Raw genomic sequence first — 24705 nt, forward strand, 5'->3', positions numbered from 1 at the left:
CTTGCAAGAGCACTACACATGTAAATGCTGCGATTGGACTTCCACAATACCTTCTCCCTTCCCTTTCACCTGCCACTGAAGGGAAGGGATCCGTGTTCTGCCCCTGGGTACTAACTTCTCTAACGACACCAGGTGGCCTACCAGCAACTGCCACTGCTAGACTGGTTGAAGGGAGTTTGACAGGGAGGGGTTGGATACACTGATCAGTGACCATGAAGGACCATAGGTCCAGCCAAGAGACTGCCTGGAGTGTGGCCATAGCCATCAACTCCAATGCCATCACCTTCACCTGAAAGAAAGAAACACTCTCAGTGCAAACACAAACTGGCAAGACACTAGGTGTTCAGCGAGCCAGGTCTGGATCTACCTGTTTGATCAGTATGGCACCACCATCCAGAAGATACTACTTCCTCAGACAAGTTAGTGGTAGAGGAAGTATCTTACCAGATAAATTGGACCTCTTACCCAGAGAGAATGGAATTCGCCGGGTCCAAAAACCTGTTGGCAAGCTAAGACCATGGCAAACAGCCCCTTGGGGGACATTCCACCACTCAAGCATACCATCTGCCTGGTCCTAGGACTGTGCCAGGCTCATAAACCTTCATGGAAAGACTAGACAGGAAGGGCATATGGTCCTGTCACAGTCTGTAGACTTGCCAAACCCCCTCCTCTCAATAACACCCTAAAAGGTGGAAGGGACAGCTGAATGGCCACTGGCACCCCTGCCCAACATAAAGGACTGATGTCTTCCCATGACAGCACAGCCATGGGTGGTTGACAACCTGCGATGACAATGTCCTTACAGGTCACAGAGAGCGGTCCTACTTACACAAACATGGCAGGGGCTGTCCCTTGATTGTGCAACAGTCTTCCATGAAATCAAAACCTCTACAGACATGGAAGGAGAAGTAGGGTACCTCCTCTTAGTGTGTCACGGTAATCCACCAAACAAGGCAGATTAATTTTCCTTGGACCCCTGGACCACTCTTCTTGCAGAGGGGGGGGGGGGGTTAGAGAGCACCCGCTTGCTCCTTCCTCACCTTCTCTGCTAGGCCACGCTAGCAGTGGGCCTTGCTAACCAGATCTGCACTGGTACCCTTAGGCCCAAGGGACCCAGGGATAGTGGTTGCATCCTTGAACAAGGCCACAGAGCCATGGATGCAGTGGTAACAGCAGTACTGCTAGTGAGTCTCCCTTCAGTCCTCTTTGCACACGAGGACTGACCTCTGGGAGTCATGCGAACTTATTGTGGGGAGACACAAAAACCTTCTCCTTCCACTTACTAGTTTTATAAGTCGAAGGGAAGGAGCCAGAGGCACCCAATGAAGATGAATCAGATGACTATGACAACTTCCTCTTGTGCTTCTTCAACTTCTTCAGGGCAGCCAAGGTCAATACCAAAGACAAGGAATGAGGGAGCACCATTCTCAACTCCTCAAGATACATCACCAAAGATAATGAGGGGTGAGAGTCTATGTAGGGGCAAAATGAAAGCCAGTCGAGGCAGTGACTGTCAAAAATCATTACTGTCACTGTTGAAGCAGTCACAAGAGTCACCTTACCTGTGGAGAGGTGACTTTCCAAATTAGATATACTGGTCTCCCCTAAGAGACACAAGGAAGTCCACAACTCCATAAGTCCCTCAGTCTCCTCAGTAACTGATAGAACAGTCGGGTTAGTAAGAGAGCAGTCTTCCCACCCTGAGAGAGTGTCTACCAGCTGATTACCCTCTCTCCTTCTTGCTGGCTCTCCACTGAATATTCAGTGGGAGTCAGCGAGGGGAAACGCTTCCCTTGGTGGAAGCTTGGCAGGCGGAAGGAAGGTGCCAAAGACACCCTTAGGTGTCACTGGGAGAGTGTTCCCCTCCGATGACACTGGGGAAACCTTCCTAGCCTTCTTCTCCCAGCCACAAACTTCGCCCACTGTTCGGATGCCATTCACAGCAATCAAAACATGGGCTGTCACTGTTGCAGAAATGCTTCCTGCAAAATATGCACAGCAAATGAGGGCCAACTTCAAAACTGGACAGAAAACTCTTACAACGCCTGTCCTTACCAGAACAGTACCTGATAGCCCCAAGATTCCTGGGGTTGAAGAGGAAGGCTTATATGATTTGTGGGTTTGATCCATATTTCAACAATCAAACACACATCAAATGGCATATTATGAGAAAAAAGCAAAATAGCAAGGAATACTCAAGTGCAAATAATAGCAGCATAAAAGTAAGCAAAACATCAAAAGGTCAGAGAAGAGAGCTGAAGGAAGACATCTGCATCTGATGGCAGCTGAAAGTTAAGTGGAGTACAGACAGACAGGTGGGTGGGGCTTCCCCCTAAGTGTCAGCAGTTAATTATCTTGTCAGTAAGTTTTACCAGCAATCACATCTCATGTTCACAAGCTAAATCCTTATGTAAAGGGCCAAGATTTGTATTTGTGTAGGAACAGAAATGCACATCATGTGAAGGACAGGCACAGCGCATGTCTATGGATATACAAAATTTTTAAAGTAATTTGTATTTTTCCTAACATACAAACCTGAAGGTCTTTACATAAGATTTAGCTTGGGGATGCCACCTGGAACGGCCATTTAACTTTCAGACAAAGTTGTTATCTGCCAACGGTAGTGGTGAAGCTCCGTCCACTTTGCCTTTCAACCCAGGTACCAGAATGCGGGGTGGCTGAGGTGGTCCGTAAATGTAAAGACCTTCAGGTTTGTATGTTAGGAAAAATAAAAATTACTTTAAAAATTTGCTATTTGTTCCTACACAAATACAAACTTTCAGTCTTTACATTGGAGACTTACCCATTGGAGGGGGAGTCTGAGTAAATCTATGAATCAACTGGTTTGGTTCTACCCACCCTTGAATACCTTTCTGGTCTGGAAGAGCTGAGGAAGGAATCCTGCACTTCTAGCTTGCTGGGCATATGGGATGTTGCAACTGCTAGGCTTCTGGGCTTAAAATGATGAGTTGTGTCATTGCTTTGAAAAATGGCTTGGAAGAACCCAAGTGTCGGAGACAATAAAACTTGCTAATAAGACCAAAGGGTTTGTTTTATTGTCTATCCCTCTCTCCCCTTGTCTAGAGAGAGAGAGAGGGGACATGCATCCAAACCATCTACACAAGATGAAGGAACAGGACGCCCTCGACATGTAGTTACCTGCAAACATGTCCATCCAGCATGTGACAGCTCGCTACCTGTCTGCCTGTCTAAAGAGAGGGGCAGGTAAAAGAAAAAAGGGAGGAGACCAGTCACTCACACCCCTTCTCTCTTGCTTATCGTATAACTTAGATGAAATGCATGTCCCCTAAGGGAGCCAGATGTACCACACAACTTGTTGGGCAGCCACCAGAGTCAAACGGAAATTCCAGGTGACCAGAGCCTATTGATCATCTAACAAATCAGAAAAAAATGGAGAAGAAGGCATAAGCCTCTAAAATGTCCTCTGGGTGCTGGAAAAACGTCCTCCATCACAACCCACAGTCCAGCACAAATGAGCCATACTCTGGTAACTTCTGTCGTACCAGTTACTGAGAGATCACGGCTGGGGCTCCCCATAACTCGGAGAGTCTTCTGCAACATCTTGATGTAGGGACGGTCCCTGTCACCGGACTCTGGCAAATGAGCCTCTCTGAACCTGCCAATACAAGAATCCAAAGGGAGGACCCTCACTGCTACTACTAGAGTAATACCTTGATGTGTAAATGAACCAACGCAAGAGTTTTCCGAGATACAAGCCATTACTTGGTCAATTTTTTGCCAAAATGCGAGCCGAGGTCTGAGCTACGAGCAGCATTTTTCAAAAATATTCATAAAAAAATTGGAAGTTATGTCACCAGGTCGGGTGGCATTGGGCTGGGTACTAAATACATTTTTATGATCAAAAGTATTTACTAATTTTCAAATATTAATATTAATGTACACAGCAAAATATCAATAAAATGTTAAGTAAAATCCCTTAATATTGACCTATTATCATCATAATATGTACTGTATAAAACCCAAAGATCAATTTATGAGACTGGTGCCATTGCCTCCTCTTGTGATAGGGAGACTCCCTCCACACAGAAGCATTCTAGAGACAGACTGGAACACAGGCAACTCGGGTCTGGGTCAACCTAAATGATGGCAATGATCTCTCTGAGAGAACATGATATTCCCTCTGGTGGGCTAGAGGTGGAGGAAGTGCCTCGCATGACCGCTGGACCAGGGAACATTTTCTTGCATGGAGCAAGAAAAGATAATGTCTCTTCCTTGGGATCATTAAAAATATGTATCATTCTAATGATCTCCACAATAGGCCTCTCTTACTCCGTAGAAGAGAAACAATCAGCGAAGCCCTTGGTGATCTTTTAGTCATTCGGCATACATCCTGTCCAGTTCACAGACTGGAGCAGGAACACAGGCCTCCGTATCTTGGACTGGAATGGGAATGAGACTATTCCAGGTCATTCCAGGTCCCAAGCTCCGAACCTGTCCGGCTCCCAGAAAAAATTCTGAGGAGGAGGGAACAAGAGAGAGATCACGAACACCGTCGCCCCATCTGCTGAAGACCGGAGTCCCAGCAGGTAAGTGAGGTCACGTCCCGGGCAATCGTCAACCCATGATGACAATGTCTGCCTTGGTTGAGGAGAGCAGTCCTGCTCAAGCAAACATGAGCAGGGGCTGTCCCATAGGAGTGCTTCAATCTACTTAGAAGCCAAGGGTTCTACAAGGGAAGAAGAATGAGCAGGGAAACCCCCCCTTGCCTTGCCTGAGAAACCAAGCCAATCACTGGGCCACCGTCCAAGGGCCCCTGGTCTGTTCTCTTGAAGAGGGAGGGAGGGAGCTCTCTGCTCACCTTTCCTCACTGGCTTGCCCTGGCAGCTGGGACAGGTTCCATAGACCAGGGACCATTGCTGACCCCAGTGGACAGGTACTGGGCAGGTACCAGCACTGGCACAGGGCCAGTAATGGCATCGGATTGGTACTGGCATCAGGCCAGCACCGGTACACTGGGGGTCCAAAGACCCCTGGGTAACAGTTGCACCCATGCTGTCAACAATGGGAGCAGCAATACCATAGTACAGGCAGTCCCCGGTTATCGGCGGGGGTTCCATTCTGACAGCATGATGATAACCAAAAATTGTTAATTTTTGGTTATTGGCGCCTCTGTTAGGTATGCATCAGAGCCAATACCCAATTAGTGGTGCCAATAAGCGGAAATCGGCGATTTTTGGTGCCGAAAATTGCCAATTTTCGTCGTGAGACAAGCCTCGTAAAACCAGATTGCACAATAATGAAGCCGGCTGATAACCGCCTGTACTGCTAACGATAAAACAGGGATGGTACTCATAGCCTGGGTAGGTGACCTACCAGGGCTGGTACCTGGTACACTGGGGTTCAGAGAGCCCCAGGTAGCGGTTGCACCCATGCGCTCGGCAATGGGAGCAGTGGTACAAGACACCAGGGCTGGTACTGAAAGCCCAGGTAGGAGGCCTAATAGGGACAGTACCAGTACAATGGGGGTAGCGGCTGCACCCATGAACTTGGCAACAGGAACAGAGGCACTACAGTACTGCTAGCGAGAGACCAGGCCTGGTACCAGTAGACCGGGTAGGCAGGCTACCAGTGCCAGTACCAGTGGTCCGTGTAGGCGAGCTACTGGGTTCGGTACCGATACACCCCAGGAAGTAGTTGCACCTGTGCACAAGGCAACCTTCTCCTTCCTCTTCCTCTGCTTGTTAGCTTAGGAAGAAGAAGGGAGGAGGTGACAGCACTCAACAACTAGGGCGAAGACAAAGACAACAATAATGACATCCTTTTCCTCTTCTTGGATTTGCCAAGAGTGCCTTTGGCAACAGCGTGTAGAGGAGAACATCACTCTTAGATGATGTACACGGCAGTACCTGGAAACTCAATACCAATATTGCATTAGGGGTTACCAAGGGAGTAGGAGCAGTCCTACAGCTAGCAGACATCGTGGCCGGTAAGTCTTCTTGGGCATGGTCAGAGCAGATACCAGCAAGCCCCTCAAGCCTAAGAATGATCATTAAATTCAAAAGACACTCAGCTCTCCCAAGAGGCCTGGAGAGGCACGTAACTCTCCAAGACCCTTGGCCTCCACAAAACCTGCGTTAGATTGTTTATTACACTCATGTCACAATGAGACATATGAAAACAACTGAGGATCAACCTCAAAAGAAAAGAAAGAAACTGAATACAGAGTCTGTCCTTCCCTGGACAGCACCTAACCCAGCGGCTTCCTCTTCTTGCTAAAGTGATTGAGGGTTTGTATCTGTAACACAAACAACAATCACACAAAAACATATAAAAAACAAAACAAAAGAAAGCATACAGCAGTCAGGCAGATAAGTGCAGAGATGTCTTCACACGACAGTGGCCGAAAGCAAAATGGAGTGCAGACCGACAAGTGGGCGGGTGCGTCAGTAGTTAACAACCTTGTCTGAAAGTTAAACAGCCATTCCAGCTCGCGTCCACAAGCAAAATCCTTCATAAAGACCAAAGGTTTGCATTTGTATAGGACAACCATTTTTTACTGTCTCGCCTCCTCTCCAGTACTATATGAATACCAGTAGATATGAAGCTTCAAAATAACCTATATAGTGGGAAAGACTATAAAAATTAGGATATTTTAATTTTTTCCAAACGTACTCCCCAAAATTGTCTTGCACGCTGATGTAATGTTAGCACATCTGCATCAGCACTCCTTATATGCCAGAAAATATATCTGCAATAAGGTCTTTATTAAGTACATTAATAGGTTCGTGCTTCATATGAAAACAAGAAAATTGGAGATTAAAAACATACCTGAAATTTTTTCGCCGCCAAAGAGAATCTGGATCAGTGATTTGAGCCTCATCAATCCTCATGGCTAATGTTGGGTCATCCAAGTTTCTGAATCGGTGTGGAGCAGAGTCCATAGCCAAAAGAGTGTTTTGCGAACTTATACCTTGACTACTGCTCTGCTCACTTGAACATGTGCTTTCAGATCCTGTTGGAAATTATCAATACTTGTAAAGAAAAAGCAATCTAAACAGGCAAAGATTTTGCAACATTTATCTAATATTACTAGGAATGAATACAAAATAAAAACCACTAGTCTTCTTCCATGACAAAAAATTATATATATCAACCACATATAATAATCCTTCAGTTACCCGAATTAATAGAGCCAAGTGAAAAAAATCTAAGGGTGTTGAAGGGCAACTCTATACCCTTCCTCACCTAACCTTGTCAATACCACCTAACTGTAAACACTCAGTATGCTTATACACAACAACCACCAAAAACTTTATGCAGAAGGCAATCATTTACCTTTTTTCCCATTATTTGTAAGAAAGTATACTACATACCAGTAGAATAAAGACATTTTGAAAAAAAAATTCAACACCTATTTTTTCTCTCTAGTAAATGACACAATCCAGTAGGCATATAGCCTACCTGTGTTTACCCACCGCCTACCATGGTTTTGGCACGATGCCAGATAACTCAAAATCATTCATTAAAAATTCCATGGTTTTGTGACCGTTAATGTATTTTTATACATCAACTTCCTTATCCGTTGTTACCACTGTAATGATATAATGATAAATGAATGACGTAAATATAACAGAGAGAAAAAGAACTGAGAAGAGAATCAGTGGTAGACTGATGAATAGTAAAGAGAGAGAGAGAGAGAGAGAAATGAGACACAGAGAGAATAGAGTAATAATGAAACGAGACAAAGAGAGGGAAAGAGAGAGAAAGAGACTGGAATAAAACGAACAGAGAGAGAGAGAGAGAGAGAGAGAGAGAGAGAGAGAGAGAGAGAGAGAGAGAGAGAGAGAGAGAGAGAATAGCAAAACAGGAATGACGATTGAAGCAGAAGTGTTGTGACTACGTAGCCAAACATGGCACAACATTGGCAAGAAAAAAATCGACATTGCAATCGTTAAAGAATGCCATAAACGCCTCACCTGTGAAGATTATTTGTGCAAATCTCGCCGGAAATCAAGATTTCCCATGACATAATTAGTCCCACCTACTAAGGAGGGGTTAATTCATCTAATTACACCCAGAGGAAATCATTAGATAAGTCTTCAACCATTTAGACATCTACCAAGGGGCTGGACAGAAGCTGTTGCCTGCCTATTTTAGGAGGGGCATTCCATTTTAAAAATCCTTCAAAAGGGAAGGAAGAGAAGCAGAGAACAGCTGAGATAGAAAGAGTCTTAGAGGAGTGAGGTTGTATGCCTCACCAGTTGTGGGTTGGTAACTAGATTCACGAAAGCAAGGCTCACTCTTTAACTGTCACTTCAACTCATACATCGATTCATTTAACTTGTAAATAATTACTGTATATTTTACTAATTGTTAATGAAGTAAGAAAGCTGCACTGTGTCTTTCTAAAGCCTCCTGAGACTCAACACTACTACAATAACAAAGCCAGAAACAATAAAGAACTAAAGGAAATAATAAACTTCTTTACATGGGCAACAAATAAAAGCATAACAGAAGGTGGCAAAGAAACATAACAAAAAAGAACTAATCATCACATAAAAAGGCAACAAATCAGAAAAGCATAACATAAATGGTACCAGCTATAATGGGATCGAAGAAGACGTAAAAGTGCAGTGTCAACGAATGAACAGTTGGCATACACACACAAGAATTTAAAAACAGGTGAAGTGAATCATAACAAACCCACAAGCATCCTGCTACAAATATCAACGACTCAAACAGAACGAAGTGAATCATAACGACGGTGAAAAAATTTACCGCTGCAAACGTCAACAGTCGAAACATTAGAAGTGAAATAATATTTATAAACATTACCGCTTGGAAAACACACAAATAAGAAACATTATTGAACAACAAGAAACAACACAAACAACGAGTGAACACGAGAATACAATGCAAGCATCCAGTGAAGCAGCAACAACAGTAGCATGTGTTTTGGTGACTTTCAAAACAACCCAAACAGATTTTTTTTTACAATCTGTTAAAAAAAAAAAGGGTGAGTGCATTTCACATGTACGTACATTCCCGTTGAAAATAAACATTACTGTGAATTCTAAGAAGCAGACGAAATTGCTGAAGGTCGGCAAAGCAGGAAAAAGATTATTTTATTCCAGACCAACAGGATACGACGCATCTACAACGAACAAAAACAACGCCTTTGTGTTAATCACAGAAAGGAAAAGTGAAGAACATCAGTTAAACAACCGAACTAAGTAAGTCGTGACTGGAAAGTTAATTTTCATTCTCTCTTTCTCTCTCTCTCTCAGTGAGTGTATTTTGAAAATTATCTCTCTCAGAAGGTATATAATTCTCTCTCATTAAGTATATAAAACTTTTATGGTTCTCTCTAAAATTTTTTTTAACTTGAGATTTTTTTTTATGTTTGATAGATAGGAATTTTTAATAACATAACATGCTTTAGATGATGTATTTTTGAATACTGTTGTGTACTTGTGTATATTTTTTCTTATGATTTTTAGAATACCATTGTAATGCAGGATTTGTTTGATGCATTGAGGAATGCAATTAGGAATATACATTACCAATTCAGACCAACAACAGTTAGACAAAGTCGAATTCCAGTGCCAAGTTCACAAATGTCATTAACTCAAAGAAGTACTAACACAAGTAGCAATAATAATAATAATAATAATAATAATAATAATAATAATAATAATAATAATAATAATAATAATAATAATAATAATAACACATTTCAATTTAGAACAATGGCGCAAGCAGCGATCATTATGCAAGCCACACGATTCTGTGGAAGAGTTAAAAGTTCAAATCCTCACAAAAATAGGTTAGAATCATATTCTGTGAATCAGTGGTTAACAGACCCAAACAGTCGCATATCAACAGGGAGAATAACAGATGAAAGAGCTAAAATTATAGAAGTCTTGCTTCTTGTTAGTTCAAAAAGTGGTGATGCACACACAACTTTGAATTCAGTTAGATTCAACAATAAAACCACATATGCTGAATCTGAAGAATTTGTTTATCAATCTGGGAACCAGTAAGTCAGAGTGAAGCATTATGATGGAAAATCCATTGCAAATCTTCACACTGATGTTGAAGAATCAACACACATGGTGATGGAAGACTTAAGAAATACAAACATCACCATAGGAGATAAGAATGCTTTTGGTGATGAAGAAATGATTAAGTCAGTTTGAGATATATTTTAAATTACTTGTCATTTGGAATGATATATAACGCTCTCGGAGAAAAGGAAAAGAAAGCTTTCAAGAAAGTTAAAATTGATCCTAAAAGTGATAGCCTTACAGCTTTAATATCAATGAGGCAAGAAATCCAGAAGAAAGAGATAGATTTTTCTAAGGAGTTTGTAGGGGTAACAAACACAAAATGAAAGGAAAGGCAGAAATACCCATGATTCATATAAAAGAAATAACAAGTATAACGATAATTCCAGACAAGTAGGGAATAGACAAATTACCTTTCAAAGGAAATATGCACTAAGTACTAGGAAAAAGTGGAATCCAAACCAGAATGGAAGATAGAATCAATCGAGGAATGGACCATTCCTTGATCCACCCATAAGATATCATAATGGTCAATATTCAAAAACAAATAATTCAAACCCAGAGAATAATTCAGCTCAAGGAGCTAGACTAAAAATAACATGTGAAAACTGCAGGTATACCAATCATTCCACTAATGAATGCAGAAAGCCTAGAATCTGTGCAGTTTGTAAAAAGATCGGGCACTTAACTAAAAACTGTTGGTTCAATAATAAGGAAGCCAATAGAGAGGTTATAGAGATAAGTAACAGTCGCCCAAACATAAATAAATCATCAAGTCAGTGACAATTAACCCCTTTACAGAGAAAAGAATGTAAATCCCTTCAAGGTGATGAAAGAGAAAAAGGAGAAAAAGTTGCAATGGGAAATGAAGGTTCATCCGCATTTTCCTATTTCTATAGCAAAGAAGTAATATTTTCCTTGAAAAAGGAAGGAATAAATAGAAAGGATCTGCCTATTGTAAAAATTCCAATAAATGGAAAGACTTCTACAGTACTCATTGATTCAGGCAGTACTGTAAATATAATTGATAAAATCACTTAAACAAGATATTTAGGCATTGCAGAAACTCAGATTCAGGGTCAAAATAGAGTAATAAAAGGAATAGCAGGGAAATAGGTTAAAAATATGGGGAATATGAACTTAGAAATAAATATTTTGTCACATAAATTTATTGAAAGTTTTCTAGTTTTAGAAGACGATTTTTTCCCACACAAGTATTGTTCTCATTTAATTTAATGAGATGTGGAGTAATATTAGATAGTAGTGAAGGAAAGATTAGCCTGAAACAAGATAATCAGAAGAGCATGTGTTTTACGTTTGAAGAAAAGTTTCACCCAAATCTGATCAATTTGTCGGAGACAGTTTGGACAAGCGAAACAGGTGTACAGGAAAAGCAGATAATTAACCAGAACAAGAAAGATAAAACAGAAACAGATAACAAAGAAAAATTCCCACTATTTCAGAATACAGAATTGTTGAGATGTGCACATACAGATGATATATACTCAGATATAAATAATTACTCAGATATAAATAATGGTGAACACCAAAACACTGAATCTAACGAGAATCAAGGCGCCTATACCTATAATTGCAGCAGTGTATTAATAAGCTGTGAAAGTGAAGGGAAAATATTACATGAAGTACTGATCTTAGATATAATAAATAAATCAGACATAAATAGTATAATAGAAGTAATAGAAGAATGCACTGGAGATGCAGAACTTTGATATTTTTCAGACATAAAAGAAGAAGAAATATCTTGTGTTAGCACAGCTGATGATGATAAAGTACAATTTGTACTCAACAGAGCAGTAACTTTGTATCCAAAATGTTTAACAAAAATATATTTGAGATCAAAAGAGGATGTAAAGGATAAGGATGTTCTATTATTGAATGAAGAATTGCCAGATTTTGTCAGAATGGATAATTCTCTCGTCCACATGAACAGTGATAACTGCGAAGTTTATGTTCAAAACTATTCAGATAACACTCTAACACTATACGCAGGTATTGTCTTTTGCATAGGAATTTCTATCAACAATCCTTTACTAACAGTAAAAGAAAAAGCATTTTTCTCTATAAATGGCCAAAACTCTCAAATAAATCAAGAAGTACATAAAACAGATTTTCCAGAAAATAGACACAAGTTAATTCAGGTGTTAGAGAAATACAGATATGTAGTAGCTACAGGAGATAAACTAGGAAGAACAAATGTTCTACAACATAGAATTTTGTTAGATGATGGAGCCAAGCCATTTTTTATTCCTAATTACAGATTACCAATAAGCCAGAGACCCATAGTTGATGATTTGATAGACAAAATGAAAAGAGATGGAGTAGTAATTCCTTCTAAATCTCCATATAACTCCCCATTGTTACTTGTTCCAAAGAGGGATGGTAGTTGGAGACTTGTACTAGATTACAGGAAGTTAAATTCCAACACAGTTCCAGATAGAATGCTGATGCCGGTAATTCAAGATAGGTCAGCTCAATTAGGAGGGGCCAAAATATTTCCATCCTTAGATTTGCTTAGTGGATATTGGTAAGTACCTCTAGATGAAGAATCGAAACAATTCACAGCCTTCAGCACACATAAAGAACATTTACAGTTTGAAGTAATGCCATTTGGACCCACATCAGCCCCATTAACATTTGTCAGATTAATGTTACAAATTCTAGGAGATATAGAAAATGTTGCAGTATACTTGGACAATGTTATAATTTTTAGCAAAGACTTAGAAAGTCATCTCAGAACATTAGAAATTGTCCTAGAAAGATTTAGAATTGCAGGACTAAAAATAAAATTAAAGAAATGTCAATTCCTGATGAAATCCTTAGAATATTTGGGTCATGTAATTAGTAAAGATGGACTGTGCATGCAGGCAGGTAAAATAAAGGCAATAATAGATTACCCAGCTCCCACTAATTTGAAAGAATTAAGAAGGTTCCTAGGTATGGTAGGTTATTACAGACCTTTTATAAAGGGTTTTGCTACTATAGCCAAAACCTTGGACAGAATTAACCAAGAAGGATATTAATTATGAAAGGAAGGATGAACAAGAAACAGTCTTTCGCACACACTAAAGAGTAAAATGACCAGGAACCCTGTTTTAGTCTATCAAGATTTTTCCAAAGACTTTTACTTAGCTTGTGATGCATCAAGTACAGGACTAGGAGCTGTATTATTGCAAAAGGCCAAAACCAGAATGAGGGCAGTATATTATGCTAGTAGAGTTTTAAATCCAGCAGAAAGAAACTGTAGTACCACAGAAAGAGAGTGGTTAGCTTTATATTGGGGTCTAAAGAAATTTAGACATACTTTTAGGTCATAAGGTTAATGTGCTTACTGATCACAAACCCATTTGTGACTTATTTAAAAAGAGAGCCTTTACCAACATGATGGTTCATTAGTGTATTAGAATTTGCCCCAGAATTCAGATATATTCCAGGGAAATTTATCACCTTGGCAGATGCATTTTCCAGATCTCAAGAAGAAACAGAAAAATGTATTACCACTATTACTTTTTGTTTTAGTTGTCAAGTAGTAGATTTAGATCTAGAAAGAGTAAAAATACAACAAGAAAACGATGCAGAAATCAGACAAACAGTAGGACAGTTAATACTAGATGAATCCTTAAAACCTGATTTTCAATTAATATATGGATTGTTGTATAAAAGGCCAACAGAGAAGAATGGTTGTTCTCGACTATACATCCCAAAAACACTAATCAGAGAAGTTTTAGAATTAACACACTCATATAAGTTAGCAGGACATCCAGGAATTAAAAAGACAACCAGAATCATAACCAGAAATTATTTTTGGCCACACTGTAGTGAAGATGCCAAAAACTTTGTACTAAACTGCATAGTTTGTAATTAACACAAAGGTAACGTAAATCTTAAAGCTCCACTTGAAAAATATCCATCAGAATTAAATCCATTTCAAATAGTAACTATGGACTTTTTAGGTCCATTTCCAAGGACTGTTAGAGGAAATAAAGAAATGTTAATCTTCTTTGACTATCTAACTAGATATGTAGAAATCGTACCAGTAAGAAACAGAGATGCAGCTACAGTAGCAGAAGCTCTGAAATCTAGAATTATCACAAGGCATTATGTCCACAAGTTCTTCTTTCTGATAATGCTGCTGAATTTACTAGTGATCTTTTAAAGAAAATATGTGAATTTTATGAAATAAATAAGCGTCAAATAACCACTTATAAACCAAGTTCTAATGGAGCAGTAGAACGAACTAATCGTAAAATAAAGGATACCCTGAAAACTTTAGTGAGCCCACGGACAGAAGACTGGGACTTAGCAATAGAAGACGTACAGTTCACATTGAATAATACTGTAAATGAGACAACTGGAGAATCCCCACATTATCTGCTATATGGTTATCAGAAAAGAATGCCTAACATTATTAGGCAATGCAACACCAACCAAACATACTTATAACTATGATGACTATGTTGCATGGAAGACCAGACGTACTTACGAGACAATCATGAAAACAAGGGAAAAATTAAAAGAAGTTCATAACACTCATGCCAAATATTATAGTAAAAGTACCATTAAACCAGACATTACAGTGGGTACTCAAATTTATGTACAAAATCATGTTCTAGAAGGGCCAAATGTAATGGTTTCTCCCAAGTTCACTGGACCATATACAGTTGTAGAAGTGTTGAAATTAAACAAATATAGAGTAATTAATGAAAGTGATCTAAAGGGAAAAATAGTTCACTGGAATCATATAAAAGCAATAAAAACAGATCCATGGTCCACTGAAGTTATAGATAACATAAGACATGAAAATGCTGTAGATAATGTTGTAAACAAAAGATATAATCTACAAAACAGATAGCGTTAAATATGTAAATATGTGTATGTATATGTACTGTATATTGGTATTATACTCAAACTGTCATAAATATAATGTATGTAGTGAAAATATCATAAATGTAATGTATGTAGTGAAAATATCATAAATACAGGGTCAGGCAAAATGATCTGACACATTTGTAGGTTAAATAAAAGGCAAATAAAGTAAAGAAACAAAAAAGTGTTTTTATTTTCGAAAAGTACATATAATGCCATTTTTTTTCATATAATGCCATTTTGTTTTGTTTCTTTATAATGCCATTGTTTTTCGTTTCTTTTTCAGTTGCTGCCATGAATTGGACTGGTGAGCATCGCGCTTTCATTGTGGAAACGTTTATCAAAACAAACGAATCTGTAACTGCAACACAAAGAGCGTTCCGTTTGCACTTCAATCTTGGTAGACATGATCCCGTACCAGCTCGAAACACGATCTTGTTATGGGTTACCAACTTCAGAGCTACTGGATCTGCATTGAAACGAAAATCAACCGGCCGACCTCGCACCGCCAGAACTCCAGAAAATGTGGCAGCGGTAAGAGCTTTGGTTCAACAGTCTCCACTCCGTTCCACATTTAAACTCGCCCAGGCTCTTAGACTTTCCGAAAGAAGTTTGCGAAGAATTCTTCACAATGATCTTCAAATGCATCCATACAAAATGATGTTGGCACAAGAACTCAGCGAAAGAGACACTGAAACTCGCAGAGCATTGTGTTTGGAAATTCAACAACATGTCCCCCATGCAGCAGTTGTGTTGTTCAGTGACGGGGCACATTTTCACCTGTGTGGCACAGTGAATAAGCAAAACTTCAGATACTGGGCCGAGAACAACCCTCGCGAGTTGCATGAACGCCCTTTGCATTGTCCTCGGGTGACTGTATGGTGTGCTGTGGCAGAATTCGGTATATAGGGTCCGTACTTCTTCGAAGAAGACAACGTTACAGTGACTGTGAACTCTGATCGATATTGTGAGATGCTAGAGACTTTTCTCAGACCAAAATTGAATATGCTCCACGATATGGACAATGTTTGGTTTCAACAGGATGGGGCAACAGCCCACACTTCTCGACGTGCGATGGGGATTTTGAGGAAGATGTTCCCTGGTCATTTGATCTCATTGCGTGGTGACATCGGTTGGCCCGCCTGTTCACCTGATTTAAATCCGTGCAATTTTTTTCTCTGGGGATACCTCAAGTCAAAGGTATACATTAATCGCCCTCGATCTGTTGAACAACTTAAAGATGCAATTCGTCAAGAAATTACTGCCATTCCACATGAAATGACCCGCCGAGTTAGAGACAACTTTCGTGAACGCCTTCGACAGTGTGTGGACAATAATGGATCCCATTTGACTGATTTAATTTTTAAAACATAATGAAACAAAATGGCATTATATGTACTTTTTAAAAATAAAAACACTTTTTTGTTTCTTTACTTCATTTGTATTTTATTAAACCTACAAATGTGTCAGATCATTTTGCCTGACCATGTATAATGTATGTAGTGAAACCTATGCGGCTCATCACAAAACTAATCATCATAGTCATAATTGGACTCATCTCTTCAGAGGTGGAGATAAGACATGGAAATGTCAAAACGATTAAAGACTTAGGAATCATTAGTATAGACATATCAACACTGTTAAATAGTGAGAAAACATCGAATGCAATTCAAAGGGACATTAAATCAATCCTACAGAAGGGTGACAATAACAGTGTTCTTCACTTGTTAGAAAAGTGAAACAGAAATAGAAAATACAGTGAAAACAGGATCAAAGAGATCCTCCTCTTACCCTTCATTGGAACTGCTTTGGACACATTATTTGAAGTTGCTACCGAAGCAAATGTAGAACAGGAAAAGAAAGAATAGACAGACTAGAAAAATGGGCAGCACACCAAGAGGGACAGTGATAAATAAAGTGATAAAATCACAAAATCAAAATGCAGAACAAATAGAAAAACTGAAAAATTTTATAAATCAAGTCAATCAGGATGTAACAAAAGAACTGAATATGTCAGAAAACATACAGTTTTTAAGTACATTTGCTCTAGAAAGTGAAATGATATTACAGGAACATAAAAACACATTAAATGCCATTTTGCTTGCTTATAAAGGTACTTTGAGCCCAACACTAATCACTCCTAAAGAATTAGAAGAAATTATTAGGTTTTGCATCAGGGAAAAACACTTTCAGCCACTTGTGGAAGATGTATTCATGTACTATAATTTAATAAGTGGCTAAGTGCTTTATGATAAAAATTTTTAGTTGTACCTTTCAATACTAGGATCACACACACATACATTAATCACTGTGTACCCATTTCTTATGACTGTTAACCCTTAAACGATTTATGTCGACTGAAATTGTCTTTTGAAAAAAAAATTTTTTGACTCCGCAATTACGTAACTCTTACATTTTAGTACTATTCAATCATTTACCTTCATTTTGCAACAAATTGTTTCTAACAACATTTCGATTTATGGTGAATTTTTGAAAAAAAACTTTTTCCTTACGTCCAGTAAAAATTTCTGAAATTCTTTCATCATTTTGTCGTAATTTTTGCATCGTTTTATATTAGCCGTTACATAAAGTTTTATATATGAAAATGTGTGCAATTTCATGTAAAATACAACAAAAAACAACCCATGGTTGTAGCTTTTATCAGTTTGGAAATATTTTCATATAAATCACGATAACTGCCAAAATTTCAACCTTCGATCAACTTTGACTCGACCAAAATGGTCGAAAAACGCAATTGTAAGCTAAATCTCTTACATTCTAGTAATGTTCAATCATTTACATTCATTTTGCAACAAATTGGAAGTATCTAGCACAATATTTCGATTTATGGTGAAGTTTTGAAAAAAACTTTTTCCTTACGTCCGCGCGTTAACTCGGCCGAAAATCTCAGAAATTCTTTCGTCACTTTGTCGTAATGTTTGCACTGTTTTTCTAACAGCCGTTACATAAAGTTTTATATATGAAAATTTGTGCAATTTCATGTAGAATACAACAAAAAATAACTCATGGTTATAGCTTTCATCATGATAAATAGAAAAAATTCAACCTTTGGTAAACTTTATCTCGACCAAAATGGTCGAAAACTGCAATTGTAAGCCAAAACACTTGCAGTCTAGTAATATTCAATCAACTACCTTCATTTTGCAACAAACGGGAAATCTCTAGCACAATATTTCGATTTATGGTGAATTTTGAAAAAAAATTTTTTTACGTCCGCATCGTTACTTAATTCATGCATCATTTTGTGATAATATTTTCTCTGTGTTGCTTTGATCGTTTTACAATTTGATATATACCAAAATCATCGCAATTTAGTGTACAATAAAAAGAAAAAAAATAACTCATTAGCTTTAACCGTTTTGCTCACAGCGCGATTTGTATATAATTATATATGAAATTTTTTTTCGCGCTGTCATATATTTCAATATTTATATATGATAATGATATTTTTTTCATTTCTGATGGCTGCATACTAAACTTCAGGCAATGGCAAAAAAAGGAGCCAAAAATGAACTCTTAATCTTAAAAACTAAGCATGCTGTGATTTTTTGAAAAAAAAATTTTTTCTGCTTCGGCGCTAACTCCCGAACGCCGGCAGACACTTTTGTAAATAGAGGCTCAGCGTTTAAGGGTTAATTGCTACTTTTTAACATTTTTATTATTCCTAATCTTCTTCTTCTTCACTGACTTTTGCCCTTTTCGTCAAACCTTCCGCTCTTCCAATTGGGGGGCGTTTCACTAAAAACCTGCCCAAGGAGATTTGTTTCTTCATGTCTTTAATCCGGTTTAGGCAGTAGTATACACTAGAGTAAGTTATTGCCTGGCTATAAGGTTACAAATTAGTGACTTACTGTTTTATTTAGTAGACCAAATAGCCTAGGATTGGATATAAACAACAACCTTGGTTCGACAAAAAATAGTAGACTAACTATAAGGTTACACATTAATAAGTTTCTGTTTTCATATAGCCTATACATTTAAGAGTGATCTATAAGTAATCTGGATTAGGCAATACCCTATAACAGGCAGTCCCCAGTTTACGACCGGTTCTGTTCCTACACCGTGTCGTAGGCCGAAAAATCGTGGAAAATCGTCAAAAATCCTAAGAAAACCTTCCTTTTAATGCTTTGGGCATATTGAAAACGATGTAAACTGCATTTTTATTGAGTTTTTCATCAAAAAATCCTCAAAATTATTATTATTCTGCCGTTTTGCAGCCATACTTCTTCCGTCGGATCGGCATCGTAAGCATCATAACCCCAGAATGTGCGTCGTAAACCAGGAAATAATTCCTGATGAATATATTTGAAAATCGCTGTAATCTTGGAACGTCGTAAGCTGGACCCGTTGTAGCCCGGAGACTGTCTGTACTAGGCTAAGAAAGAACAAATAAGCCTAGGATTATATATAAACAGTATCCTAGGCTCAATAAAATAACCTAGTTTTCTACAACTCGGTAGCATATCTGTAAGGCTACATACTATAGCCGATTCACTTAAGGTAGATTCTTGGGCCTAAGAGACGTTTGTTTGGCGGCCTCTGATTGGCTGGTACCGGGAGGTCTGCAGCTCGCTCACTGTTTCATTTTAACGTTTGTAGCTCAGAAAACTTGCAATATGTTTATATTTCTTCATTTATCTCACGTTTTACACAAGATAGGAAAGTTCTGATCGTACCATAGGATTCGTTATTAATTGTACAACTAAATCGTGATTTTCTGAAACCAGTGAGATAAAACACAAAGGAATTACAACGAGTAGAAGTAAAGAGAGAAGCACTTAATTCTTTATACCTGTTTTTACATATCGTCGGATTTTGCATCATTGATGCGATCAAGATAAAATAAATATAGTGTTTTCATACAATAAATTCACCCTGAATACGCTGGTGCTTTCAGATTTTAGATACGTGTGATATGTGAAGAGAAAATGAAGAATATGTCGTATTATGTAGCATCCGTACTTGATTCAGTTTGGCAGTAGTGCCGAGAGACGGTGATCTGCAAACAGCGAGAGCGTTGAGGCGCCGTTGACAGTTGCCAATTAGCGATATGAGAAGTTTGGAGTTTCGACAGTATTTACATTATGACTGTCGAACTTTTTCACTCCAATATCATATATGTCCGTATGTCTGGACATATCTGATAAGAAAAAATTAATAATCATATGGATACATCTGGTTGTGTTGGCTTCAATTTAGTCTAGATGAGAAATTTGCATTCTGTAGGCTACATGATAAATAACAGGCTAAATAATTATGAGTTCATTATTATGGCCACTTGCTTCTCTGGTCAATAACACGAAAAGCTGATGGTTTTTATATGTTCATTCAATGAAGGAAATTACATCTTTTTATTTCTTACCATAAAATCTATTGGCGATGTAACGAATATAAAATTCTGTCTTTTTCAGAATTTGTTTGAGCTGCTCTTACACCAGAACGTTTATTCCTCTATATACATGTTATATTTGATAATTGTGCGGGCCTGTTATTTATCATGTAGCCTACAGTATGCAAATTTCTCACCTAGCCTAAATTGAAGCCAACACATCCAGATGCATCCATATGATTATTATTTTTTTCTTATCAGATATGTCCAGACGTACGGACATAATTATATGATATTGGAGTGAAAAAGTTCGACATTCATAATGGGAATTCTATGCCATTATTTACAGAAAATGTAATGACATAACAATACGGTAAATATTGTCGAAACTGTTAACTTCTCATATTGCTAACTGGCAACTGTCAACGGCGCCTCAGCTTTGCAGATCATCGTCTCTAAATCATGATTTAGTTATACAATTAATACCGAATTCTATGGTATGACCAAAACTGTCCTATCTTGTGTAAAACGTGAGATAAATGAAGAAATATAAAGATATTTCAAGTTTTCTGAGCTACAGGCGTTAAAATGCAACAGTGAGCGAGCTGCATACCTCCCAGTACCAGCCAATCAGAGGCCGCCAAACAAACGTCTCGTAGGCCCAAGAATCTACCTTAAGTGAATCGACTATAGTAGGGTCTTATGTAGCCTATATTCTTCAAGGTGATATAAACCTAGAACAGGCAGTAGCCTAACCAGATTAAGTAGGAACCCTTTTTTAGGAATATCCTACTATTAGCCTAAAACAGCAATGGCCAAATATCAGATAAAAGGGTAGTCTCAAACAGAAAACTAATATTATAAGAGGAATATTTTCTGTATAGTTTATATCCTTAAGTTTTAAATAAGCCTAGAATAGGCAGTGGCCTTGAATAGGTTAAGTGAGAACCTTCTAAGAAATCCTCTATTCTTGGCTTAACATAGATTATACTAGAAGCATTAACCTAAGTTATATAAATCAGTAGCTTGGGTTAGTAAAACAAATTGGTTCATACCAGTCAGTCTGAATGGCATGACAATTAGAATTAAAAATTTCACATAGCCATTGCAAATGGATTAACAGTGTATAAGTATACAGCCATATCCTGGTATGAAAACTAACCTAAACCTTACAGGGTTCAAGTTAACATAGATATTGAATTAAATGTATTACAACTACACACTTGCAATCAAGTTAACCTGTATTATGGAAAATATGAGGGACTAAAGAAGTGTCCCTCATTTAAAAACAATTAATACTAACTAGCTTCTAATAACAACTTGTTTTATATCACCACAGGGTTGCCATTAGGCAGGATCCTCCAGTGCCGCCATTAGGCAGGATGCTCAGTTCAAGTGATCTGTTGCAAATTCCTTGATTCACTTTTACCACCTACCATGAGCATAGTCCTTGTAATGTAAACAAAACGAGGGAAATTTGCTTGGTCGCCAGATATGGGGGAGATTTGTAGTATGCTCCTGGCAGCAAGTTTTAAGGACAAAACAGCTCTTTTAAAGTTGTCTTGCTGGGTCCTAGGGTTCAGTAGAGGTGAGGAAGGGGGAGATTACTGTATATCTTTCCAGCAGAACCCTGGCAGCAAATATTTAACCTTTTCTAAGAACAACATATATGTTTTGGCCAGAACCCAGTAACATCAGTCCCCAGTACCTCTCAGGTTAACCCCATGGAGGAAGAAGGGGAATCTTTATATGGGGTTGACACACTAACTAAAGAATATGAAGTGGACATTGCCACTGAAATGGCCCTGCTGAACCCAGAAGGCTCAGGGACAAATTTTAGCTAGCCATGGGAGAAACCTTCCAGAAGGAATTCTATTCCCCATGCAGCTATCACCACTGAACAGGATCTTTCCCCCAAAAGGGATACTAGGATCCACCTAACTCCAACTGAAATTACTACATTTTCAGAGGGGTATGGTAACTTACTGAGGACTTCTGCCCCTTGATTAACAGGCAGTTACAGTTCAGTTGCTGAGACTCAGTTAGACTGCGCAAGCTCCCCCAAAAGGGATACACAGTTTGCGCCATTTGGTCAATTCCATAAGGAAATTGTGTACCAACAAAGATGCCCTTGCCACAGAATGGCAATATATAAGGGACAGGAAGCATGATTCCGAAAAGGAAAGTAAGTCAGTCATGTACACCCCAAAGTGTAAAAGTACTGCATCTTGTAACCAAAAAGTGAGTGTTGGTACAAATACTGCCCAAACAAGGTCTAATGTTAGAATTCCAACTGGAAACAACAAAACAATGAATTTGGAACACAAAACTTCAGATTAAAACATAATAGGGGCCCCAATACTCAACCCTGATGATATGATAATTCTTGGCGACATGTCTCAATGCGCATTTTCTCTCCCGGTGGCATGTAATTAATGAGAGAAAACTATGATCAAAGTTGTACATGTAGAATTTAGTAACAGGGCAGCATTCCCTAATACAGAATGGCACCTGGTACCATCTTCACCAGACATGGAGAAACCAATAACAGACACGGCTTTCTTACCTGTGCCTATAGCATTAAAAGCTATAGAAATCACCCTTTACCAGGTAAACAAAAAATGGATCTCTACTTCCATTTTGAATAAGACCCAAGTTGCTCTCCAAGTAGCCCCAGCCTTCTGACCCTTCACTTTCAAAATTATTAATCACGTGAAGACAGATTTTCAGAATTTGAAGTAACGAAAAACAAGAGGCAATGGCAGAATTAAAACTATCTGCCACGGTAATCCCAGTTTCAGGAAATTCCACCAAGGAATGGGCAAAGGCTGCAACTCCCTCAGGAAAGGAAAAAGCCCCCTTTAGATATAGCTACACAGCAGTTTGGGACCACTATGAGAAGACTCTCAGAGGGGATAGCCTGGTCAGAGTTTTATGCTAGGCTCCGACTCCTGAGTATTATAATCTCTGCCACCTTGCTGGAAGTTGCCACCACAAGGCTTCCAGTAGATTCCCGGATAATTTTTGCTGCTGAGACCAAAAGTCTTATGAGAATGCAATGGGAAGCATTCTGTGACTTCCTAGAATGATGCATAAAATCGCGAATGGAAGTATTGGAGGGCCCCATCAAATCACTGCATTATTACATTCTAACCACTTCAGTAAGGACCTGTTAGAGCAGTCTGTTGTGGCTCAACTCAATGAGCATGCCCGACAACAGAACTGTACAGTATATGCTCTTCTGGGGAAAGGCGAATTCAGGAAACAAAGAACAAAAATTTCCCTTTGCCCAACCCCAAAAAAGGCTTGCTTTGATCAAAAACCATATAAGTCTTCAGTCACCCTCAAAAATTTTCCTCAAAAAACAGGTAGGTGGTCATAAGAGACCATTCCCTACAATGGGACAACAACAGCAAGGACATCCTTTTTTCACAAGCTCCAAAAACCATCTTATAGGGGGAAAAGGGAAAAGCAACACCTGGAATGTCTATCAAAGACGAAGGCAGAGGAAGAGGCAGACACCAATAGGAATTGTATGGTTGGGGGTCAGCTTCGACAACATCACAGACAATGGAAGTTTTCCCTGTGGGGGGGACAGCATTATTTATATGGGCAGAAAGGACCTGTTAATGGGGTCTGTAGAGAAACATGCGTATATTCACCACCTAATAAGTCTCTTCAGTGTCCTCAAAAAGGATTCCTCTGAAAGAAGAGTGATCCTCAACCAATCAACATGGAATTGACTGATTATGAAATTTAGGTCTTGAAGAAAAAGCACCGGAACCCATCAGGATTATTCAGCACCAATCAACATTCAACAAGCACACTGTTTGCCAAAAGTTTTGGATAACTACTGTTGCCCAAGTACCCTCACTCATTCCAAAAGGGACTTGGACAGTTTCTATAGATCTGAAAGATGCATACTAGCACGTCCCTATCACTGTTCCCTTCCGCCCTCTTAAGGTTCCAGATAGGGAAAGATACGTACAGATTCAAAGTCATGCCCTTTGGACTAAACATTGCCTAAAGAATATTTTACAAAATTAGCAACGGCATTTGTTCGTGAACTCAAACACAAAGGAATACATCTAATAGCCTACCTAGACAACTGGTTGATCTGGGGGCCACAAGAAAAGAGTGCTTGAAAAACCTATGAGCAATGGTCAACAGACTACAGTCAAAAGATTTTATAATAAATTGGAAAAAATCCTGCCTCACACCCAGCAGACACTTCCAGTGGCTGGGACTGTGTTGGGATACTCTTCATGGCCTGTTGTCTCTCCCCATCATACTCAAAACAAAATAAGGCAAGTCCTCAAAAGGTTCTTTGCACAGCCCAGGGTTTCCAGATGGCAATCAGAAGGTATGATGGGCCTACTGCAGTTTGCATCAGTAATAGATCCAATACTTAGATTGCAACTA

General features: G+C 38.8%; 1 protein-coding gene across 2 annotated transcripts in view; it reads right to left on the reverse strand.

Moving 5' to 3' along the window:
* Positions 1-24705, reverse strand: part of pkaap (A-kinase anchoring protein pkaap) — a 539141-nt gene that overhangs the window by 59539 nt on the left and 454897 nt on the right. For both annotated transcript variants that reach the window (XM_067091661.1, XM_067091662.1), the window contains exon 8: positions 6811-6994. In XM_067091661.1, the coding sequence (XP_066947762.1) occupies positions 6811-6994 (184 nt within the window). The remainder of the gene's footprint in view (positions 1-6810; positions 6995-24705) is intronic.

This window comes from Macrobrachium rosenbergii, chromosome 48, assembly GCF_040412425.1.
Source record: "Macrobrachium rosenbergii isolate ZJJX-2024 chromosome 48, ASM4041242v1, whole genome shotgun sequence".
In the NCBI taxonomy this organism is placed as follows: domain Eukaryota; kingdom Metazoa; phylum Arthropoda; class Malacostraca; order Decapoda; family Palaemonidae; genus Macrobrachium; species Macrobrachium rosenbergii.